General features: G+C 42.4%; 1 protein-coding gene and 1 long non-coding RNA gene across 2 annotated transcripts; one reads left to right on the top strand and one right to left on the bottom strand.

Annotated features, from left to right (window-relative positions):
* Positions 1-207: 207 nt before the first annotated feature.
* Positions 208-21,791, bottom strand: SLC22A16 (solute carrier family 22 member 16). The gene is made up of 7 exons (XM_023745334.1): positions 21,199-21,791; positions 16,148-16,265; positions 12,913-13,444; positions 9,339-9,466; positions 3,643-3,752; positions 2,379-2,478; positions 208-726 (listed from the first exon to the last, which is right to left on the bottom strand). The coding sequence occupies exons 1-7, from the start codon at positions 21,753-21,755 to the stop codon at positions 541-543; spliced, it is 1,731 nt and encodes a 576-aa protein (XP_023601102.1). The 5' UTR covers positions 21,756-21,791; the 3' UTR covers positions 208-540.
* On the top strand, positions 3,287-4,650 carry LOC106694610. The gene is made up of 2 exons (XR_001345648.2): positions 3,287-3,384; positions 4,361-4,650. It is a non-coding gene; the product is annotated as an uncharacterized LOC106694610 (long non-coding RNA).
* Positions 21,792-24,895: the final 3,104 nt, after the last annotated feature.

The following is a 24,895-nucleotide window of genomic DNA, read 5'->3' as shown; positions in this document are numbered from 1 at the left end:
TAGCTATATATGGTGTCAGGTGGATATTAGAAAAATCAGGGGGAATATTTCATAAATTATATAAATGTTTAGCCATGATGCTATACACCTGAAACTAATGTAAAATAATGTTAAAAGTCAACTGCAATTGAAAAATAAACAAATAAAAATAATATGGAAGAGAAAGAAGAAAGAAACACACTCTCACAGTTGGCAGTGGCTGGGGGAAGGAGGGGAGCCTGACGGGACTGGAGTGTGTGGTACTCCCTCGGGTGGTGAGTGGGAAAGGCTGAGAAACGACGACACAGAAGAACAAACATGGAAAAATGTTTGACGGCAACAAGAAAGCAGTCTAAAAAGTGAGCATCCTCATCTTAGTTTTTATTTCTTTTACAAAATCATTGTTTTAAAACTTTCTTACAAAAATTTTTTAAAAGACAAAAATGACATGCAGGAAATGAGAATAGTATTCCTCTAATACAAAGGCAGTAAAGTAAACAATTTTTCAGGTGCTAGACAGCACACGTAGCACAGTCATTTGCCAAACCAGAACCCCCTGAATTAATCACTTCTGGTTTGTCCAGCATCGGTGTTACTGGTTGTGGGAGACAATTTGCCTGAACTGCTCTCTTTTTCTGCATCTGGTGTGGTAGCCTCCTCCCAAGTACTTATCAGAGGCTTCCGGAGGGTTTCTGGAAGTTGGAATGTTAGAATTCCACTCACAAAGGCCAAACACCCAATAAGCAACTAGCAGGAATTAAAAAGAAAGAAAGAAGAAATAAATGACACATCAAGAAATAAATGTACCCTCCAGCGAATAATAATTCTGAACCTTTTCCAGAGGGAAACAGAACTGAATTTGACATACCAGCTGACATTTTTTTAGCAGCGAGACCTTTGGTGACTGAGGCTGGACTGGGAGTTCTTGAACTCTTCGTCTAGGCTTAATCTGATCACTCATGAATTCATTCCTGAACCACTGTGGCGCCCCTACTCCATCAGTCCCAGGTGCTGCCTGCATTACTAATCCCGCAGGCACTGTCCTGGGAGCTGCTACACAGAGAAAAAAGGCCCTGTCCCCATTTCCCAGACTCCAGAGTCTTGTGGAGAAACCCAGCTACTGAGCCTTGGGTTGGGACTTCATGGTCAGGCACTGTCTTAATCAACCCTGTCTCTGCCCCAACGATCATTACTCTATCAGCATTCAATAAATGATGGGGAATGAATTAATGCATGCACAAATAAATATTTCAATGAACCAAAATCTACAGAGTTTAAGGGGAAACCAAACAAGGGCAAGGGAAATGAATTGCTACTTTAGAGAGTGGGGTGGTCCACCTGACCTCCTAGAAAAATTCCCCTGCCACCCTGGCCAGCTCCCTCCCTCCCACAAACATCCCAACAGCGCCCCTCCCCTCCCCTTCCTCCCTGGACGGGGCGGAGCCTTTCATCCTGTCCAGGTCCCACTGCCTCTCACCTCCTTCTCCAGGTCTTCCTCCATCTGCAGACCTCCCTCCCTCTCACAGATTTATGACCTTTTCCATGCCACCGGCTAGTAAAAATAAAAGTCCTCAAGCCTCTTATAATCTCCAAACCCACTCTGCCCCGTAACTTGCTACCAGTGTGGCCCTGGGCAAGTTACCTGACTTTTTTACTCCTCGGTTTCCTTATCTGTAAAATGGAAATACTAATAGTGCCGGTCCCTACATCTACACGATGGAATACTATGCTGCTGTAAAAAAGAAGGAACTCTTACCATTTGCAACAGCATGGATGGAACTGGAGAGCATTATGCTAAGTGAAATAAGCCAGTCAATGAAGGAAAAATACCACATGATCTCACTCATTCATGGATAATAAAGACCATTACAAACTTTTGAACAATAATAGATACAGAGGCAGAGCTGCCTCAAACTGATTGTCAAACTGCAGTGGGAAGGCCAGGGAGAGTTGGGGGGCAGGAGGGAGGGGGGTAAGAGATCAACCGAAGGACTTGTATGCATGCATATAAGCATAACCAATGGACATAAGACACTGGGGGGTAAGGGAGGCCAGGGGATTGTCAAGGGCGGGGGGGCGGGGGGGGGGAAGGACACATATGAAATACCCTTTGTAATACTTTTAGCAATAAAAAAAAAAATAGTGCCGGTCCCAAAAGACTGTTGAAAGGATTAAATTAAATAACGCCTACAAAGCACTTAAAAGAGTGCCTGGCCCATGGTAAGCAGTGGATAAATGATATCTTTTAAAACAAGCAAAAGAGGCCCATCCTCTCCACAGTGGTCACTGCCTCCTCTCTCAGCTCTCCTTCCACCTGGCCCTCAGCAGCCTGGCCCTCTCCCACCACCCACAGAAGCTGTCCTTCCATCTCAGCAAGTTTCTATAAAGTGATTAAACACCTGGGGTATAAAGATCCAAATGCTGGAGAGGTTAATGGAGAACGGGGCCATGATGCTTCCCGCACGGGACACCATGCTGCCACTTCCCACGGCCTGTGTCCTAAAAACAAGAGGAGAATTAAGACAGATACAGGCAAGAATGGAAGACAAGTGGAACACAGATGACACAGAGAGTGATGGAACAACTTCCTGCAGCCCCTGTCCACCCTCCAGCAAATAGTAAATAATACAACTTAAGCTTGGCTTCATATACTTGGAAATAATTTTACTTTAATTTTTCAAGAATCACTCGTGATTTAAATCCACATTCTGCGATGGTATGTGCAAGCATGCAAATAATTCAAGACCCAAAAACTATCCTTCATCAGGTAGGCAGATGAGGCCCTTATGTATATTCAGTCCGTCTATTATTGAGGACAACATCAATTTCTAGAGCCGGAATTTGTTTGGGGTAAGAAGTGGGAATTTGGGAGATTTATCTCTATGGAACATTTTCTTTATTTTTTAAAAGTCAAGTGATATCTTAATGTGCTTTTCTTTGCAAGGTATTTAGCCCAGGCCAGGTGGCTCAGTTGGTTGGAACATCGTCCGTAGGTTGCAGGTTCAACCCCCAGACAGGCATATACCTAGGTTGTGGGATTGATCCCCAGTCAGCTCTTGTACAGGAAGCAACCAATTGATATCTCTCTCTCTCCCTCTCTGGTTAAAAAAAGAATTTTTTAAAGGTATTTAAATAACCTTATAAAATATCTAACAGGAAACAATGTGCTTTTCATGTGAGTATCTTTTCTTACACCGAAGAGAGAGACTCCAGGAGAAACCAAACCTGCCAAACACGTTGATCTTGGACTTCTAGCTCCCAGGACTGTGAGAAAATAAATTTCTGTTGTTTGAACCTCCCAGCTTTGGGGTTTTGTTATAGCAGCCCTAGCAAACTAACACAACTGAATCAGAACACCAAGAGACACATCCTGAGAAAATTAGCCTGCGTCAATGGACAGTCAGCGTAAGTCAATTATATTTGAGATTTAAATTGGTTTTAAGATAACAGTGTTATTTCAAAATAATTTCTTTACTACCCTTGCTAATGGAAGTATAGACAAAGTTTCAGATTCGGAATGAGCATCATGTAACTTCCCCATATCTTAGAGTTCAGGTAATGGCTTTGAAAGTAAAGCATTTATACCCAAAGGCCAAATATAAGGAAATGATATGTAAGTGAAAGATAATAGGAAAACAACAACAAAAAATAAGTAACTCTTACCTTATCACGGTTGGATATAGTTCTGCTGTGTAAAGGTAAATGAGGCCAAACGCTGCTCCTATGGCAAATTTTCCAGCCATAGTTGTCACCATAATCCAAAAATAGTACTTCTGAAAAAAGATGTTAGCAGAAAGACTGTCATAAGTAATTAAAGAAAAATATAAAAACTTGAAAATTATTATTTAAAACTTTTTAATCCTCCAGTATTTTTCACAACAGTGAAGAGTTCTATTTTTCTGTTTGAATTCATTTTGTAAACTCTACTCATGGCCTGCAAAAGCTTTCCATCTTTATGAAATTTAGGGAAAACTTTGTGCCTCCTCCTCAGCCTTGGAGATTTCAAATGACCAAATAAGGAAAGAATATCTCTTGGAGAGATTGCTGTGGAACAAGAAACATCCAGACTTCCAGACATGCCAGTTCCACCAATAACTGACCAACTCCTGGAACTGAGCCAGCAGAATAAATCAAAGAGCCATAAAAACAAATTGTGCCCTTTGCAGCAATAATCCCACGGCTTATAAATTATCTTCAGAGAATAATTTGAAAGTGATAACTGAACTATTAGTACAGACTCCCCACCCTCCCACCCCCCGCCCTTTGGCTGATGCATTCATCAGCAAAACCTCTCATTTCGCCTCCCACTGCGTCCCACTGCCAGCAGTGGCTCACAAGGACCTCCCATAGTCCAACCCTTCTCTTCCCCCTTATATGCCAGCTGGATGTTGAGACCCAGACGACCTGGAGTTCATGTGTTGAGGATGGCAGCGCCTCTGTCAACCTGAGTCCCTGAATGACTCCATGGAGCCAGACATATTCTCCTCACCACTCCCACTGCTACCAACCAGGTACACACACATCAGACTTTCTATGAGCAAGAAATCAGCATCTATTATGTGAAGTCACTGAGATTTGGAGATGTCTCTATTAAAGCAGCTGGTGTCACCTTGTCATATTAATCAGTATTGTAGAGAATATTTGTTGAATAAATTACTGTGACTTAAAAAATGTGTATTGTGTTATCACTGCCATTTGGGGAGAAATTTTACCAGTTCAAAGGCAGCTGCCATCAACTCAACTAATATCAATGCAAAGTACCTAAAAACACAAACAAAAACAAGTATGGATGAAGCTCCCTCAAACTGGCAGAAACCTCCTCATCCTGAGTAGTTTTATTGTATTCATATCTGTTGAATATTAATCACCACCTGGAAATTTCAGTTACATGAAACATTCAAGTCACCAACCCTGATAATTCAGTAAAGTATCACCATAAAAGAAAGTCACTGGTTAGCTTAAATGTAATGTCAAACAATATACAAAACCGGAGAGAGACCAAGATGGCGGCATAGGTAAACACTGGAAATTGCTGCCTCGCACAACCACTTCAAAAATACAACTAAAAGACAAAACAACATCATCCAGAACCACAGGAAGGCTGGCCGAGTGGAAATTCTACAACTAGAAGGAAAGAGAAAAGCACACTGAGGCTCAAAGGAGGTGCGGAAGTAAAGTGCAGAGGTACAAAGGTGCATGTGGAAAGGGCTGGCAGCTGAGGACACGGTTGTCTTTTTCAATCAGGAGGGAGTCTCAAGCTCCCGACTGCTCTGAACTCCAGTTCCGGGTGAATCTCTGGGGACCCAGACTCATATGGGGAGAAACTAGACGGTCTGGCATAGGTCAGAACTTGAGGGTGGCTTTCTCTCAGAGGTGCTTGCAGTGATTACCGGGACACTGAGACGCGGGGCCTCTTAGGACAGGACTGAGGAGCAGCCATAGCTGCTTGCTCCGCCCTGTTGATCCCCTGAGATCCTGCCCCACCCAAGCTGTGCGCAGAGGCTTTTGCATATGAAAGGCCTGGCCCTTTGCAATCTGAACATTACCTGACAAACTGCAGCTGGATCAGAGAAACCCAGAACATCCAAAAGAAGGCCCAAGGCTCCACAGCAGCTTGCATTGCTTCACAGCTGGGCTCCTGCTGGGTAGCCTCAGGCAGAGGCTAAATTAGCACCTCCTTAGAAATCCAAGAGCCAGTGTACCCAGTGGTAAGAGTGGGACCATCCAGATTACAACTCCTCAGATCCATAAGGGACACACTCAGGGGGCAGACTCAGTGAGCACCAAAGCCCCACTGAAGCAAGTCTTGCCCCATAAGGGTGTCTCCAGCACAGAAGTTCTCCCACTGCAGACACAGCTGATTCTCACAGCCAATTGGCCTGAAGGTCAATTCCTCCCAGTGATACCTACAACAATCAAGGCTTAACTACAACAAGACTGTGCACAAAGCCCACAAAGGGGTGCACCAAGAGTGTCCACCTCAGGTAATTGGGGAGGCTGACCCACTGGGCCCTATAGGACACCTAGCACAGAAAGCCACTCTATCAACACAGGGAAGCATAAGAAATGCGGAGACAAAGAAACAGGTCACAAATGACAGAAATGGAAGAAAGCAAACTACTGGATATAGAGTTCAAAACCACGGTTATAAGGTTTTTCAAGAATTTTCTAGAAACAGCCGATAAATTTAATAAGACCCTCAATAAGTCTAGTGAGACCCTCGAGGTTATGAAAAAGGACCAACAAGAAATTAAGCTTTCTTAATTTCTGACTGACTGAAATAAAAAATATTATACAGAATTCCAACAGCAGACTAGAGGATCGCAAGAATCAAGTCAAAGATTTGAAATATGAAGAAGCAAAAAACACCCAACCAGAAAAACAAAAAGAAAAAAGAATCCAAAAATATGAAGATAGTGTAAGGAGCCTCTGGGACAACTTCACGTGTACCAACATCCGAATTATAGGGGTGCCAGAAGAAGAGAGAGAGCAAGATATTGAAAACCTATTTGAAGAAATAATGACAGAAAACTTCCCCTACCTGATGAAAGAAATAGACTTACAAGTCCAGGAAGCACAGAGAACCCCAAACAAAAGGAATCCAAAGAGGACCACACCAAGACACATCATCATTAAAATGCCAAGAGCAAAAGACAAAGAGAGAATCTTAAAAACAGCAAGAGAAAAACAGTCAGTTACCTACAAGGGATTACCCATACAACTGTCAGCTGATTTCTCAACAGAAACTTTACAGGCCAGAAGGGAGTGGAAAGAAATATTCAAAGTGATGAATAGCAAGAACCTACAACCAAGATTACTTTACCCAGCAAAGCTATCATTCAGAATTGAAGGTCAGAGAAAGAGCTTCACTGATAAGAAAAAGCTAAAGGAGTTCATCACCACCAAACCAGTATTATATGAAATGCTGAAAGGTATCCTTTAAGAAGAGGAAGAAGAAGAAAAAGGTAAAGATACAAATTATGAACAACAAATACATATCTATCAACAAGGGAATCTAAAAATCAAGTGAATAAATAATCTGATGAACAGAATAAACTGGTGAATATAATAGAATCAGGGGCATAGAAAGGGAGTGGACTGACTATTCTCGGGGGGAAAGAGGTGTGAGGGGTGTGGGAAGAGACTGGACAAAAATTGTACACCTATGGATGAGGACAGTGGGGGGGGGGCGGTAAGGGCAGAGGGTGGGGTGGGAACTGGGTGGAGGGGAGCAATAGGGGGAAAAAAGAGGAACCAATGTAATAATCTGAACAATAAAGATTTAATAAAATAAATAAATAAATAAAAATAAAGTGTACCACCTATCTGGTAAAAAAAAACAAAACAAAACAAAAAAAACAATATACAAAACCTAAAATGCCTTGTGATACATGTTGAGATACTATTGCTTAATAATTATATAATCACTGGAGAAAATTATATAAAATACTGTGAAACATTGTTACAGTGACCATATTTTTCAAACACAGAATGAAAATACAGGTTCTGATAACATTGTGGGGGGAAGAGAGGGGGTACTTCTGGATGCAAGAGGTGTTCTAGGAGATGAAGCTTGCTCAAATATGGGAATGTGAAAGTTGCTTCAATAGGTTATGGCAGTGCTTCCCACTAAGAAACTGCATTTTTAAAAACAAGCTCCTCAGGGGACATGTGCACACTACAAATTTCCATCTACTAATCTACCACAATGAAAAACAAGATTATTTAAATAGGAACAATCCTGAATATAAGACACTAGAGGCCCAGTGCACAAAAATTTGTGCACTCAGGGGGATCCCTCAGCCCTGCCTGTGCCTTCTCCGCAGTCTGGGACCCCTTAGGGGATGTCCACCTGCTGGCTTAGGCCTGCTCCTCTGGGGATTGGGCCTAAGCTGGCAGTCAGACATCCCTCTGGCAGCCCAGGAGCCCTCGGGGGATGTCCACTTGCCAGCGGGGAGCAGGCCTAAGCTGCAGTCGGACATCCTTAGCACTGCTGAGGAGAGGCTCCTGCCACCACTGCTGTGCTGGCAGCTGGCAGCCTGGCTTGTTGCTGAGCAGAGCTCCCCCTGTGGGAGCGCACTGACCACCAGGGGACAGCTCCTGCATTGAGCACCTGCCCCCTGGTGGTCAGTGTGTGTCATAGTGACCAGTCATTCCCAGTCGTTCAGCTGTTAGGGTCAATTTGCTTATTACCTTTTATTATATAGAATAGAGGGCTGGTGCACGGGTGGGGGCCCACTGGTTTGCCCTGAAGGGTGTCCCGGATCAGGGTTAGGGTCCCACTGGGGTGCCTGGCCAGCCTGGGTGAGGGGCTGAGGGCCGTTTTCAGGCTGGTCAAGCCCCCCAGTGGGGACCCTCACCCCATGAGGGTGTGGCCAGCCTGGGTGAGGGACTGAGGGCTGTTTTCAGGCTGGCCACACCCCCTTCAGGGTGGGGGTCCCTACTGGGGTTCCTGGCCAGCCTGGGTGAGGGGCTGATGGCCATTTTCAGGCTGGCCATGCCCCCTGGTGACCCAAGCTCCCAGTCTCTCCTTTATTTCTTTTTTTTTCCAGCAGGTATCTGGGATTTATTTATCTTCTATAACTGAAACTTTGTAGCCTTGAGCAGAGCCCAGTGCTGGCCAGGGCAGGCAGGAAGCTTGGCTTCCTCCATCGCCGGGGGCAACCCAAGCCTCCTGCTCACTCCAACTTCGTGGCCGTGTCCATCTTTGTGATGGAGTCATGGTTAATTTGCATATTACTCTTTTATTAGATAGAATGATATCCTCCAGATGTCTCCATGGCTCCCTCTCTCCTCCAGGTTTCTGAACAAATGCCACCTTCTCTGAGAGGCACCCCGTCCTTGATCAGCCTAGATAAAATAAAATAGTATATAGGTGTGCTCCCCACCATCCACAGTCATTCTCTATTCCTCTTCCTGTTTTTTCTTTGTTATACTTACAGAAACTTGATTCACTACATATCTTCAGCACCTAGAACAGCACCTGGTACATAATAGATGCTGGGTGAAGGAATACATGTTTAGGATTATAATCGCTGAGAGGTACCTACTTTCCTCACTCAAAATTACTGTGTTTACCAAATACAACACTGGCCATCTTTGGAAATGGGATGATGGGCATTTTTAAAAATATATTTCTTTTTTCCGTAAATTTTCAACAATGAGCATGTACTACTTATATAACAGAATTTTTTAAAAGAAAACATATTGTTAAATATTATGCATGCATCCTGAGTGAATATATGCATGCATATATCTCAATTGACCTTCATATTTACTGTAATAAGCTAAAAATTCTCTCATCAAACTGTCATAGTATATAACTAAGCATTCCCTAAATAAAACATAAAATAACTCACCAAGGGAATCACCATAATCAAACCACAGAAAACTGCACTTGAGAAAAGGGCGGTGATCAGAGCTTTCTTTCTCCCCAGAATGTCCATCCCGAAGCACAACACAATGGAGGCAGGAATATCCACTGCACCTGTCATTGAGCAAAAGGGCCCTCTATAAGCCATGGTGTCCAGCTGTACAAGGGGACCTCACCTTGTAACCCATTCCCCAAAAGGAGTGATCAGCAGTATTTCTGCTTCCAGGGGCCTCTAAGAACTGTCAACTACTTGAGAGGCAACAAGCCCCACCCCTTTAAACTCCTTGGGGATGTCTCCTGTGAAATGCTACTGTAATCAGTCCAGCACTTATTCTATTCTACTCACCTATTCTATTCTATTCTATTCACCTATTCACTAAGCTGTAAGCTCCCCCAGGACACAGCAAGGTGCCTGGAGGGCAGGCCTGTTGAATGAATAAATATGTAAAATTAACAGACAACATTGATCATTTCTGATCTTTGGTTTCTTATGCTTGACAAAACTGGGGAGGGGGATGTATCAGTAACGTCAAACTTAGAAACTAAAGTAGAAAATCCAATGTCAGCCAAATACATAAACTAATGTAACTGCTTGGTGGATTTTAAACCTAACAATAAACGTTTTTAACCTAATATGAATCACCTACAGAACAGGGGCTGGTTTTGGACCTCTTTTCACTCCCCCACAACAAAAATTAAAGAGCTGAATCCATAATTGACATAAAAGCCCTTCCCTTGAGAACAAAAGTTCGAATCCTAGCACCAGAACAACAACCAAAAAAAAAACCCAAAGCTTTTTTATCCATCAGTCAGAACCAAACAGGGAGTAAGAAAGATCTCTCAGCAAAACTGAGTCAAGCCAACAATCTCCTTTGGGAAAGGAGCCAGTCCAGCCCAGATCTTCCTTGTAATTCAAAGTTTTGTTCTTTCCTCCCTTTGCAGCAGTCTAATCTCAGGACACTCCCCACCACTGCCTTTTAGGAGTGATGAGCATTTGTCATTTCATCTACAGAAGCTTGCAAGCACCTGGAGAGGCAGGTCTGGGTGTAAATGTCTCCCGCAGGTTCGGGGACACATCCTAGGGGGTAGATACGTATTAGTAGCACATCAGAAATTAAACTCGGCTGCAGCTGCTCAGAAAAAAACTGACTCAGACAAAAGCAAAAAATAATAACAACATTCTGACATCCTGAGTCCCATTTGAGAGACAGCCTCTCTCTCTCTCTCTCTCTCTCTCTCTCTCTCTCTCTCTCTCTCTCTCCTTCCTTTCACAGATGCTGCTGTCAGTTCCATGTTTCCAGGCCAGGACAGTAGATACACCTATTACTCTACTCTTTTTCTTTTTTTAAAGAGTTTATCAAGCATTTTTCACGATCATTAAGACAGTGGTCTTCCAAAGAGCTTCCTGAGCGTAAGCTAGGATTGTTATCCCTACTTGACTACTAAAAGTAAATTATTTGAGCCAAAAGAGTAAATGCCAGCTCAGGAAGTGGAAGCGAGGTCTTGGTGAGCCAAGGGGCCTGTCCTGCAGCCTTCCTCCCCCACTACCTTCCTGCATGTGGGCTCGGAGCTGTCCCCTGTACAGCACTGTGTGCAAAGACAACAGACAACAGAGTCTAGCACAGCTGGGCAGCAACTGTGAAACCGCTAAAGGGACAGTGAAAGTGGACTACACTGGTTTCCCTTGAGTTGTTGCTTCAGGGTACTGACACTACATCTGATTTTGGGCTTGGCTATGTCTGGGAAAGAAATGGGGCAAGCAATGAGGCCCACGTCTTCTGGGATTAGGACAATGGTTCATTACTTTCTTCACCTTATAATATCTCTCTCTAATCACTCGGGCCCTATTCCACTCCTATCTGCACTAATCCCAAAGGCTAGCATCTGCAAGTGGCAGAAAACCAAGGCTGAAGCTCCCACCAGCCCCAAACCATCTCAGGAAATGAAAGATTGTTCAAAACTTTCACGGCATGGAAGTGCCTGTCTGCAAGAGGACCACTGGAAAGGGTACGGATATGAGAAATCCAAGACAGAAGAGACTATCAAACCATGTAGATTTGCCTTGGAAACATTTTTACAGTTATGCAATTACCCAGTTTCTTGAGAATGTGTATCTCCATCAAAATTAAGAAACCATATCAGCCCAGCCAGCGTGGCTCAGTGATTGAGCGTGAACCTATGAACCAGGAGGTCACAGTTCAATTCCCAGTCAGGGCACATGTCCGAGTTTTGGGCCAGGGTGGGGCATGCAGGAGGCAGCCAATCGATGATTCTTTCTCATCATTGATGTTTCTATCCCTCTCTCCCTCTCCCTCTCCCTTCCTCTCTGAAATCAAATATAGATGATGGATAGATAGATGATAGATAGATAGATAGATAGATAGATAGATAGATAGATAGATGATAGATAGATTTTTTTTTAAAGAAACCATATCATAAAGATCTAAAACTTCAGCTTTCCTAAGCTTCCCCCGTCCGCACCTCATTTTCCTACCATTTGCTGCTCTGTCCTAGGAATACTGCTTCATTTCTCAAACTGATGTATAGAATGGGGATGAAGTCAAGATGGGCTCTTTCTACAAGCTTGATGGTTTTCCCAAAAAGAGAACAAAGGTTTTTGTGTGGAGTTTTTTTCCTTAAAATGACTTCCCTCACAATTCCTACTGAGCTGTAATAAACAAAAATAGATGTCATCGGAGCACTTTAATGAGAAGGGATGCTTCCTGTGTATAAAAATGTTAAAGCAAGATTTTTCTGAGGACAATATCAAGCACAGGCAGCCTACAGGACCAGAAGTTAAGACTAGATGAACAAGTGCAGATAGATTTCTACGATTTCTCTCATGTTTGGAGCGAATTTGGTTTACCCTAAGAGTCACACCGCAAACGATCACAGCACTATCTGAAGCCAGTGTTAACCTGCTGCTACAATGGAAGAACCACAACATCAATTATAACCGCATGTATTTAAGTGCTTTTACTGACTAAAATTTCTAAAGTAAGGACATTAAAAGGAGAAAAGAAACCAGAAGATTTCCAAGACATATTACATTTAAAAGGAAAACAACGTACAAAGAGCAATATGCAGTGAGTAATCTCACTTATGTTCAAATAAGAAACGTTTATCTGCACAAATATATGGATATGCATGGAAAGAGATGTGAAAGGGCAAAAACCAAATATTACAGCAATTACCCCTGGAAGAGAGATCTGAGATAGGATGGGCGTAAAAGAAGGAAGCAAGCAAGCAAGAGGAGGCAGAAAAGGACTAAATTCTTCGAAATATTTGCCTTTTTAAAAAAGAAAATACAGGGTGGGGCAAAAGTGTGTTTACAGTTGTGAGTACGCAAAACACAGTTTATTCTTGTATTATTATTTATTGTATTATTTTCCATATGAACAACTGTAAGCCTACTTTTGCCCATGTGTTACAGTATAATTACACTACATGAGACAATAATCATGTAGTTGGCAGTATTGTTCCTAGAAGAAAAAAAGACAATAAAAACATGGCAGAAATTGCATTTCATTGTTACACATAAATATAATTTAACTACTTACCTATGAGAAAGAGGTTTAAATATACATTGCCTCCTAGATTAACAGAATTCAAGGAGAAGGAATAGTATCCCAAACACCCCGTGAACCAAATCAGCCAAACAGTAAGTGTCCTTTTTCCAATATTGTAGTCATAAAACAGATATAATAGCCTGTGCTTATTAGCGTACAGAGACTGTTTATCAGCAGGACTGTATAGATCCAGGGATAAGAGTTCTGACAGCTTAAAGGTGCCTGCCCTATTCCACTTGGCCATCTGATCAACCACTGTTTGTGCTTCTTCATATTTTCCCTCTGAAAGAAGCCAAAAAGGAGTCTCCGGGAGCATCCAACAGAACAAGACAAAGGGGGCAGTCACTGTTGAGAGGATTATCTGGTAGATCCACCAGGTCCTGACCAAGTAACCCGTCAAAGCCACCACCATCGTTCCAATGGCAAAAAAGGAGTGCACTTGGATGCATGCCCAGGTCCGAGCCTTCATGCCGATAAATTCTGTCACATAGACGAACACCACCACGAGATAGCCGCTTGAAACCTGAAAAACACAAGGGGGAGGGCGGTCTAGATTTAAGGTCACATTGACAACTCCTAAGTGGTCTGCTGTCTCTGCCAGTGACGTGTAGGCAAGAAAGAAAATGCCAAAGAATTGTTTTCTGGAACCCATATCACATTTATAAAAGGGCACCTAATCTGATCCATCCTTCCATTTTAAAAGGGGTCCTTTCATCTTCCTCCACCTTCTCCACACTCCATGGCAAAACTTGAGAGGTAATGTATGAATAAAGGTGAGACACAGCTTTCTGTTTCATTTAAATATTCCTTTACACTGTGAATTTATTTCTCAGTTCCTTGTAACTGTACATATCCATTTATCTATATATGCATGAGGTCCTTATTATTAAATCCTAAATTTTAAATAGGGACAAAAAGTTGTAGTAAGTAGTGGAAAGAAAAAAGATTTAACTAAAACTCTATTTTGACCGGCAACAAAGGAAAAAAACAGGTAAGTTGGACATCATGAAAATTTAAAACTTCTGTGCATCCGAGGACACTATCACTGGAGTGAAAAGGCAACCTAAGGATTGAGACATTTGCAAAACACATATATGATAAGGAAAATTATCCAGAATATATAGAGAACTTCTAAAAACTCAACAAACAAACAATCTAATTCAAAAATGAACAAACAAGGAACTGCGATTTCTCCAAAGGAAGAGATGTGAATGGTCAAACAACATCACTAAACATTAGAGAAATGCAAATCAAAATCACAATGTGATACCATCTCATAGCCATTAAGATGGCTGCTATAAAAAAAATAAAAACAGAAAATAACAAGCGTTGGCAAGGATGCAAGAAATTTGAACCTTTGTGTACTGCTAGTGGGAATGTAAAGTGATGCAACCACTAAAGCAAGCTGTATGGGAATTCCTCAAAAATTAAAAAATAGAACTACTATATGACCCAGCAATCCCTCTTTGGTTATATAGCCACAAAAATTGAAAGCAAGGTCTCAAAGAGACATCTGTACATCCATGTTCATAACAGCCTTATTCACAGTAGCTAAAATGTGGAAACAACACAAGTATCCATAAACAGATGAACAGATAAGCAAAATGCGGTGTATGCGTACAGTGGAATATTATTTAGCCTTGAAAAGGAGGGAGGAAGAATATTCTGACATAAGCTACAACATGAGTAAACTTTGAGGACATTATGCTAAATGAAATAAGACAATCACAAAAAGACAAATACTGTATGACTGAATTTATATGGAGTGCCTAGAGAGAGAACGTAGAATGATGGTTGCTAAGGGTTAAAGGGCTAGAGAGAAAGGGGAATTATTATTTAATGGGTACAGAGTTTCAGTTTTGCAAGATGAAAAATATTCTGGATATGAATGATGGTGATGGTTGGACAGCAATGTGAAGGTACCTAACATCACTGAACTATACACTTCAGTTCAGTTGGTAAATTTTATGTGATGTGTGTCTTACCACAATAAAAAAAAAATGGGAAGAAACCTTTATCTTGAAAATAGGCCCAGCAAGGGAGAGAAAAAAGGGGACATATGTAATACTTTCAACAATAAAGATCTTTTTAAATAATAAAATAAAATAGTCCCATTTTTAACAATATTTAGATTATAATAGTAGTCTGTGATCTTTCTTGGAATATAAAAAGAATGAGTCAAATGATGGATTTTTTTTAGGGGAGCGGTGAAAGGATTAGAATTTTTCCTGCAAAATTATTTCATATTTGACTTTTATAACACAATCGTAAAGTTAATTTTTGCAAAATTATTCCAGAGCACCACCAATTTCCCCAAAGGCTTCTCTTAATTCTTTAATACTCGAATTATACTCTTTTGAAACCCGTGTGGATGTTAATTTCTGGACCCCTTGGTGAGAGGGGATACGTTCCCTTCTCTGTGCTCAGCAAGATTACAAGCTCTTCCTGCAGATAAAAAAGTCACTCCATTATCCTTGACTAGTGACCTTCAAACAGAATCCCTGCTGCTGTTTGGCCATTTGGAAGCTGTCTGAAAGCCACTCCAAGTGTGGAAACAACGTCCTCACTCGCTGGCCCACCTCCAGTGACAGTCCCTGTTGCAGAGAGCCTCCTCCCTGCCGGGTGCTGTCCCACAGATGTTTACTGTAATCCCACTGAATGCTGATAACAGCCCTGAGAAGCAGGTATTTCCCACAGCTCAGAGTTTAGAAACTAAGGCTCAAAGAGGATAACATGGTTCCCCACGGTCACACAGCTAAGAAGCCAATCTATGACAAACTCATGCCTTTCTCACAAGGCTCCCCTGGTACCTCAGAACATAAAGGCCTAATGCCTTCCTGTTTGCATTCTTACTGCACAATACACAAATGACTTCTTTAACACCTTACCCATCTGTTTGGCTCATACATGCAGGGCCTGATGAGACCAATATAATTAATTGCTCAGAAATAAAATAATGCCTTAGGAACTGTGGAATGTGGACTCTGTGCCAGGCATAGAGTCAAACAAAAAAGTTTCTGCCTAGTAGGCAACAATTATTCATTTTAATGAGTCCCATTCTAAACAAAGGGCATTAATATTCCACAGAAAGAACTTCGGCAAGGGAGTGAACCAAGGTTAAGCCTTGATCTCTCGCCCTGGATTCCAAATTGGCATATCTGAGAGAGTTGAGCTTCGATGTGAAACACTGTGTCCAATTAAAAAAGTAAAAAAACACACAACTCACAATAGCCAGAAGAAAGCGTGCAAGCATGAAGCTGTAATAATCCAATGTGAATGCCGCTGCTATGCCAAAGAAGTACATGCCAATGCTTGTGGACCACAAGACAAGTCGTCTTCCTATCCTGAAAGAGAAGCAGCAACAGCGGAGGAAGCAAGATAGAGTTGTAAACATCCACCCCAATTCATGAAAGATGTGTTACCCATGTTTTTAATAGCTTATGTTTCTGTTTATTGTTATTCATTCCTTTTGGGAAAACCATGAGTAAAGACTTATTTCTTCAAGAGGCCAGTCTTTCAGTGGCGAGGTCTCTACCTAAGCTGCTAATATACATATATGATCACTCTGGGTGATCCCCAGGAGATCCACTAATCTGGGATTTGGGGCAAGAGGAGGGAGCATGTGTCCTTTCCCTCCCAGGGCTCCCAGTCTCTGATCTGTTGGATCACCTTCCCAGCCGAGCTGGTGCTGCCCACCAAGGCTGAGGCAGCTCTTGCTAAGCTTTCTTATAGATAGAGATCTTGCTACATTCTGCTCATAAAGTAAGATGCTTACTTGCCCTCTATTTTTATAGTTGGGGAAGGGTATTTCTTTGTCTAAAAACAAATAACAGCCCGACCGCGTAGTTCAGTGGTTAAGTGTCAACCTATGAACCAGGAGGCCACAGTTCCATTCCCAGTCAGGCCACATGCCTGGGTTGTGGGCTTGACCCCCAGTAGGGGGCTGTACAGGAGGCAGCCAATCAATGATTCTCTCTCACCATTGATGTTTCGATTTCTCTTTCCCTCTCCCTTCCTCTCTGAAATTAATAAAAATACATATATACATAAATACATAAATATAAATAAAAACAAATTCTATTCCTGACAGATTTTATTTTAATTGAGATATAATTTACATGCCACAAAAACCAACTTTTTAAAGATTACAATTCAGTGGCTTTTAGTGTGTTCACAGAGTTGGGCAACTGTCATCACGATCTAATTCCAGGACATTTCCATCACTGCAAACAGAAACTCTGCACCCCAGAGCTGTCATCCCTCATTCTCTGCTCCCTCCAGCCCTTGACCACCACCAACCTACTTTCTGTCTCTGTAGAGTTGCCTCTTCAGGACATTTTATATAAATGCAGCCATACAATATCTTACCTTGCATGTCTTCATTTACTTAGCATTATGTTTTCAACATTCACCCTGTCGTAGCACGTATCAATACTTCAGTCTTCTTGATGAGTAACTAACATTCCATTGTATGGATATGCCACATTGTTTATCTATTCATCAGTTGATGGACAGTGGGTTGTTTCACTTTTGGATTATTATAAATAATGCTGCCATCAACATTCCTGAACAAGATTTTGTGTGAACTTATGTTTTCAATTCTCTTGGATATACTCTGACGAGTGAAATTGCTGGGTTATATAATAACTCTATGTTTTAACTTTTTGAAGAACTTCCAAAGTTTTTTCCAAAGTGGCTGCCCTGTTTTTTACACTCCTACCAGCAACATATGAGGGTACCAATTTCTCCATATGCTCCACAACACTTGTTATTATTGGCCCTTTTTATTACTGCCATCCTAGTGAGCGTGCAGGAGTATCTCATTGTGATTTTGGTTTACATTCCCCCAGTGATTAATAATGGTGAGCATTTCATATATGTTCTTTAGGGAAATATCTATCCAAGTCCTTTGTCCACTTTTAAATTGGATTTTCTTTTTATTGTTGAGTTGTAAGAGTTATTTATATATTCTGATACTGACTCTTATTAGATATACGACTTGCAAATATTTTTTCCCTGTGAGTTGTCTCTAACAGATAGTTTTAAGGCAAAAAAAAATATATAGTCCCGAGATTCCAACCAGTAGGTAAATTATTAGAATTAATGAGCATTTAATGAGTGGCTGGATATATTATCAATATATATAAATTAATTCTATTTCTGTATACCAGTAACAAATATAAGAATTTTTAAATGCCATTGCAATACCTTAGAGCTGTGAACTATATATGAGTAAATCTAACAAAAAGCTTGTAAATGCTCTATAGAGAAAAGGACAAACTTCAAGAATCAAATCATTAAGGGAAATAGATATATCATTAGAAAGAGACTGATGGTCCCTTAGAGGACCCTGAAACAGACTAGTGCGTTCATAGACAGAAGTATGGAACAAATAAGGCACTGCACATTAGCAGAGAAAGAATCAGTAAGTGATGCTGAGACAACTGTCTAGCCATATAGAAGAAAATACAACCGGAGTCCCTTTCTCATAACTTACATTATAAAAATCAGTCCCAGAAGGATTAAAGGCACATATGTGAAATGCAAAACTATATAACTTTAGGAAGATGATATTGGAGAATATCTTCAGGACCTAATGCAGGAAGGGAAGACATTTTTTTTAAGATTCAGAAAGCACTAACCATGAAGGAAAGGATAATACATTTGATTTCACATCCATCTGAAAGACACTCCTGGCTGGCGTGGCTCAGTAGTTGAGTGTTGACCTATGAACCAGGAGGTCATGGTTTGATTCCCATCAGGGCAAATGCTCGGGTTGCAGGCTCGATCACCAGTGTGGGGTGTGCAGAAGGCAGCCAATCAATGATTCTCTCTCTTCATTGATGTTTCTATCTCTCTCTCCCTTCATCTCTGAAATTAATAAAAATATATTAAAAAGAGACAAAGAGAAGACACATGGGAGGGAGGAAGGGAGGGAGGGAGGGAGGGAGGGAGAGGAAATATTTATTTGTTTTACATATAACTAAAGGATAAGGATCCAAAATAGTCAAAGGACTTTTGAATTCGTGTACTGGTGGGGTCCCTTGGCCTAGCTGCAGGGATCTGGCCGAAACCAGCTCTCCAACATCCCCCAAAGGGCCCTGGATTGTGAGAGGGCACTTCTCGGGTGACACCCTAGAATCAGGCTCCCTCCTCTCTGGTTCCGGGTGCATCACCTGAGAACTGTAGCTGCCAAGTCACTGCAGCTCAGCAGCTCCTGCATTCAGCATCTGCCCCCTGGTGGTCAGTGTGTGTCATAGCTACTGGTCAGAGTGTCTGTCCCCTGGTAGTCATTGTGTGTCATAGCTACCAATCGGATGGTCGAATGGTTGGACGGTCGCTTAGGCTTTTATATATATAGATAGGAAACAGACAAAATGGGGAAAAGATTTAAAGTCACTTCATAAAAGAGAAACCTAAGTGGATGAAAAAGGTGTCAATGACATATAATCATACTATTTATTTCTGACCAGTTGTCAAAAGTAAAAAGTCTTGTAATACCAAGTGTTGGCAAGGATATGGAGTAATAGGGTCTCTCACCCTGCTGGTGTGAATGCAAATTGGGAATGCAAATCAGGAAAACCAAAGAATACTTTAGCATTCTATAGAGAAGCCGGTAATGTGGACCTCCCCCCACCCCCCACCCCCCAGGTTCCATGTACCCTGGAGATGCTCTTGCACATGTCCACGTGGGTACATGCATAAGAATGTTCCTACAGTATTGTTCCTAACAGCCGGCACTGCAAACAAGCCAAACATCCTTCAACCACATCACAGACACATGTATTGCAGTGTATTCCTGCAGAGGGATATGCAGGATTGTAATGGCTACAAATAATAAATCTTTTTTCTTCTCTCTTTACCCTTATGTCTTTCTCCCATCCTCGTCCTCCTCCCTCTTTTTTTTCCTCCCTCTCTTTTGCTTTATGGTACTAGCTAGAATCTCCAGTACAATACTAAGTGGAAGTGGGGTTTCACATATCCTTGTCTGTTGCTGATCTCAGTGGAAAAGCTTTTAACAGTTCACAATGAAGATGTGCATGGCACATTCTTCTATTTTTAGGTTTTATCATGAATGAATTTTGAAATTTATCAAATGCTCTTCTTGTTTACTGAGTTGGTGATAAGAATTGTGCTCTCTTCCACTGATTTGTTTCTAAAATAAATATGCTCCATACCTTATTCTATAAATTTCAGTCTCTCATATTTTCCAACTCTGTCTTTCTGAGTTTTATTATTGATCATTTTTTTCTCAACTATCATCCATGTTACTAATTCTTTCTTTAGCTGTGTATAATAGGTTGTTAAAAGTACCCAGGAAGTTTGTTAGTCCCTTTTTATTTTTTAATTTCTAGATGTTCTAGGTAGGTATTCTTCAATTTTATGTCATTTTAAAATACAATTTCCAGACTTTTAGCAATGTTTTAAAATTTGTCTTCTATTTCTTTAAGAATATAAACATAGCCCTGGCTGGTTTGGCTCAGTGAATAGAATGTGGGCCCACAGACTTAAGGGTCCCGGGTTCGATTCCAGTCAGGGGCATGTACCTTGCTCAGTTGCAGGCTAGATCCCCAGCCCTAGTCGGGGTGTGTGCAGGAGGCAACAAGTCAATGTGTCTCTCTTATATCCATGTTTCTCTCTCTCTGTCTCTCCCCCACTAACTTCCACTCTCTCTAAAAATCAATGGAAAAATATCCTCGGGTGAGAATTAACAACAACAACAACAACAAAAGGAATATAAGCATAGTTACTTAATTATCTATGCCTGGTAATTCCAGTATTTGAAGTCTTTGTGCAGAACTAGGTACATCTCTTAAAGACCAAGTCTATTTAACAACAACAACAACAAAAAATCAAAGTAATAACCAGTATATGTTGAGTGGTTAAATGTCCAAGGTACATTTTTTAAGTTATTTTTTTAATTGTTTAAAGTATTACATATGTCTCCTTTTTCCCCGATTGACCCCTCCCCCAAAGTACTTTTTCTGTATTAATTTTACAATAACCCTTTGAAGTGAATGCTATTGTTTTCATCTCCAGCTTACAAACAAGACTCTAAAACGTGGGTTAGGCACTTTGCCCAGAGGCCACAGCTAATAAGCAGAACCAGGGTTTGAACGCAGGCAGACTGTCTTCAGAGCCCATCCTCTCTCATCACTATTATTTTTTGAAGCATGAAAATGACTAAAGTTCTTAACATAATTCCCTGTCCCCTTAGAAAACCAGATAGGAAAATAAACCCCACCCCGAGCAGCAATGCTAACTATTTCATTGTACCTGTCAGAAAGGTAGCCAAAAATCAGCGCTCCCAGCAGGACTCCTACCATGAATGTAGGCTGGATCAGCTTGGCAAACCATTCTCGGTTACAGACCAGATCCCACTGAGTCACCACGGTGCTGTCCCATTTGCTTGTGTCATAGATGTAGCCATCCAAGCAAGGAAAACGACTTTTATGGCCGTTATAATTATAGTCCAAATTCGACAAGTTATCTCTCCGGAACCTGTTACACCTTTTGAGCTCCCAGATCTCGCCGTCCTGTAGCTGCACTACAACTTGCTCTTCATGGCCTGAGGAAGACAGCTTCCAGATGTTGTCCAACCTCCAATCAGAAACATTGTGGAAAAGAACCCGGCTCACATTGCCTGGGGGCCTGCAGGCATACCTGGGGAGCACGGTCATAAACACAGAAGCCAAGTAGTGGACACCACAAGAGATATTCTGGAAGGCAACTGTGAAATAGAGAAATACCTGGTATCTGAAAAGATAAGAAAAGCAAGTTATTATATATGGACTAAAAAAAGAACATAAGCAAATATGAACGGTCTTTATCATGTTTACCTTAACATATGTACAGATGAATAAATACAGAACAATCATAGATATATCCATATACACAGGTTAGTATGTATGCATATGTGCATAGCTCTGTTGAGAGGGCCCAGAAGCAATGAAATCCCAATAGCAACAAGCACACCCAGTGCCCAGATCTTGATTTCTAAATACCATTCTCCAATAAAGGAAACCAGGCAAAAGAGAGCAGGAGGGGGAGAATACAAACTAAATCTGGAGCATCTTGTAATATCAGAAAGTAAGGAAGTGCTCAAAATACAAAAGATCCTGAGCATTCTTTCCATTTAAACCTTCCTTTCTCTTTTGCAAGGATAACTTCTTAAAAAAAACAAAACCCTACCTCCTTAGGTGTCTAGTATTCTAACATATCCCTCTGTCCCTTACAAAGCCTGTTATCCATCACGTGTCATCCACGTGCCCAAACTAAGACCCCTCTACGACAACATACCTGTAGATACAGTGCACACAGCTGGAGAGACACACGCATGAAAAAGAAGCATACAGACACAAAAGGCAGAAAACCCAGATGCAAGGGTGCTGGTGCTTCCAGGGTTGAGAAAGTCCCACTTCGGGCGTCCATTTATGCCGGGGTTCATGTCCCAGCATCAAGAAGGGTTCAGGAATCTGGAGAAAGGGCTGTGCGTAGATGACATAGGAATCCAGAGACTAATAAAGAGTCCGGAGACGAGATATAATTTTGAAAGTCATTGGGGGTCAGAGGACCTTCAGCTAAAGGAACTGAAGACTCCCTCCTTGTCTAGGACCCTTGCTTTTATTAACACAATTTGTCCTAAGGCAAGGTGGAGATAATACATTCAAAGGGTAAGGTTTCAAAGGGTACAGAAGCATTGTCAGTTTGGGGGAATTAGCCTACGGCTGTTCAGGTGTTTGGCCAGTAGGAGGCAATAACATGTAGATTAAGATGCCCTTTAACTGTCTGGCAGCCACAATCAGTTTCCTATTCAGGTTTGGGGAAATGCCTTTCGCCATTCCCAACAGGTGACTACATGTGTGACTCAACCCTGTTGAGTCCCCAAGTTTCCTCAACCTTTTGATGAAACTCTTGAAATTATGACATGCTGGAATTGGTTCCCGGCATAAGGGAAAGCAAAAATGGCCAGAACTCCCTGAAAATGGGCCATGCAATCTGGGTGATGGGTGAAGAAACTTCCAGTTCCAGATTTATGCCATGCTGTTTTAAAAAGCATAGCTGGTGGCACCCCACTGTGCCTAAAAGGGTGGACTCCAGAGCCAGACTGTGAAGGCTTGAATCTTGACTTTGTCACCATATGGGACTTCGGACAAGATCCTTAACTTTGCTATGCCTCAGTTTCCTCGTCTGGGTGGTCGTGGGAATGGGAAGATTTCATACATGTAAAGCACTATGGCACATTGTAGGTGCATGTGTTAGCTATTACGATGTTCATAAAGAAAAGTCAAAAAAGAAGAGCCAAAAACAAAAAGGTTCATATTTTGAAAAAACACACACACGTAGATGTAGACTCCACAGTCCAAGTCTGACATTTTAAAGCATCTCTCCCCTGGCCCCAGGACAACTCAGGGATCCAGGTTCTTAGATTCTCCCAACACATGCCTGCATCTCACTGTCCTCAATTCCCTCTCACTCGGGACTTACGCCATGAAGTTTATGGAACTTCAATACAATTTTAGAACAAGTCCTGAAGGTGCTTTTTAGTTAGTTCTTAGGTGTCCTGCTTCCCTCCCTGAAAGGTGATTAGGGTAGAGCTTCCTTATCTTAGAAATGACTAATGAGAAGTGAAAGGTAATCCCAGATCTCTACTTAACACTTTCACTAGGTTTTCTTAAGAGAAGGCTAATAATACACAATAGCCTCCCTTCCTATTTATAAATAAAGAGACCAATTACAGCAAAAGATGAGAGAAAAGATGGGGTGCCATGTTACAGTCATACTTTTTGCAAACCTTTTGCTGTAAGCTTTGACTTGTTACCCTTTTCCTTCTTATAAGATGCTTTCACCATCAACACTTCCAGGATGGAGACTCAGGTAACAATAACAGTCATGATATTGAGAACTTATTGAATAACTGGAGGCCCAATGCACGAAATTCGTGCAAGGGTAGGCCTTGGCAGCCCTGCCCCCCACGCACACCCATCTTGGCCTGGCCCTGGTCAGCCACCACACACCCCCAGTTCCCTGGTTCTGCAGAGCCCCCTGATTGGTCACCCCGCTGGCCAGTGGCCTTGGCCTCCCTCTACAGGGTGATTGAGGGGCGATGGCGGGTCCCCTCTCCCCCACCAATCCCATCACACCCGCCTTGGCTGGCCTGGTGCCAGTGGGTGTCATAGCGTGGTCCTCCAGACGGTGGTTCCACTGTTCGGCCATTCGGTCGATTTGCATATTATGCTTTTATTATTATAGATAAGCGCTTTGCATACATTATTGTGGCAGGCTAGGAATTGTCTCCCAAAATCTAGTCCCCACTTCTTCCACCACTGTGAGCGCGAGGACCAGGAATGAGGACCAGGAAAGCAGCATCAAGTGAAACACTGTGTGTTCCTACCTGGCACAGCTACCTGGCACAGTGTGCCTGGCACATGCTAGCTTCCCATAAATGGCAACAAACTCCCAGGACTGGTTGTTCGTGGGGCAATGCCTGCCAGGCACTGAGAAGACCCGAGGGCAGGCGAGGTGGGGCAGGGTAGCAGTCGTCTTGGGACGTGAAAGAGGAAACTGGAGATTGGAGAAACCAGCGCTCCTCTGTTCCTGTAACCCGGCTTCTCCCACTGGGCCTCCCGGCCTCAGCTCCCCAGGAGCGTGCGCCCCAAGTTCCTCCTGCCCCGCCGCAGGCACGCCGGGCGGGCCCTGCCACCCCCATTCCGGAAGCGAACCCCAAGGCCCTTCTCCTCGCTGTGGGGGAGGCCCCGCCACCAGAGTCGGTCTGGCCCAGGGTCTCCCGACTTTCCCGGGCACATGGGGTGAAGGTGTCTGCAGATCGCGAGCGCAGCGCTCGAACCCCACTTCAACGGACAGAAACAGACCCCACCGACGCCTCCACTCACGCGGCTTCCGGATCGCCCAGGCCATCCTCCCCGCAGCCGCACCCCCAACTCCTTACCTGGCAAAGTGCCCCCACGCGGTC

The sequence above is a fragment of the Myotis lucifugus genome, unplaced genomic scaffold (assembly GCF_000147115.1).
Source record: "Myotis lucifugus unplaced genomic scaffold, Myoluc2.0 scaffold_537, whole genome shotgun sequence".
NCBI lineage: Eukaryota > Metazoa > Chordata > Mammalia > Chiroptera > Vespertilionidae > Myotis > Myotis lucifugus.
This window is presented reverse-complemented; position numbering and strand designations above follow the sequence as displayed.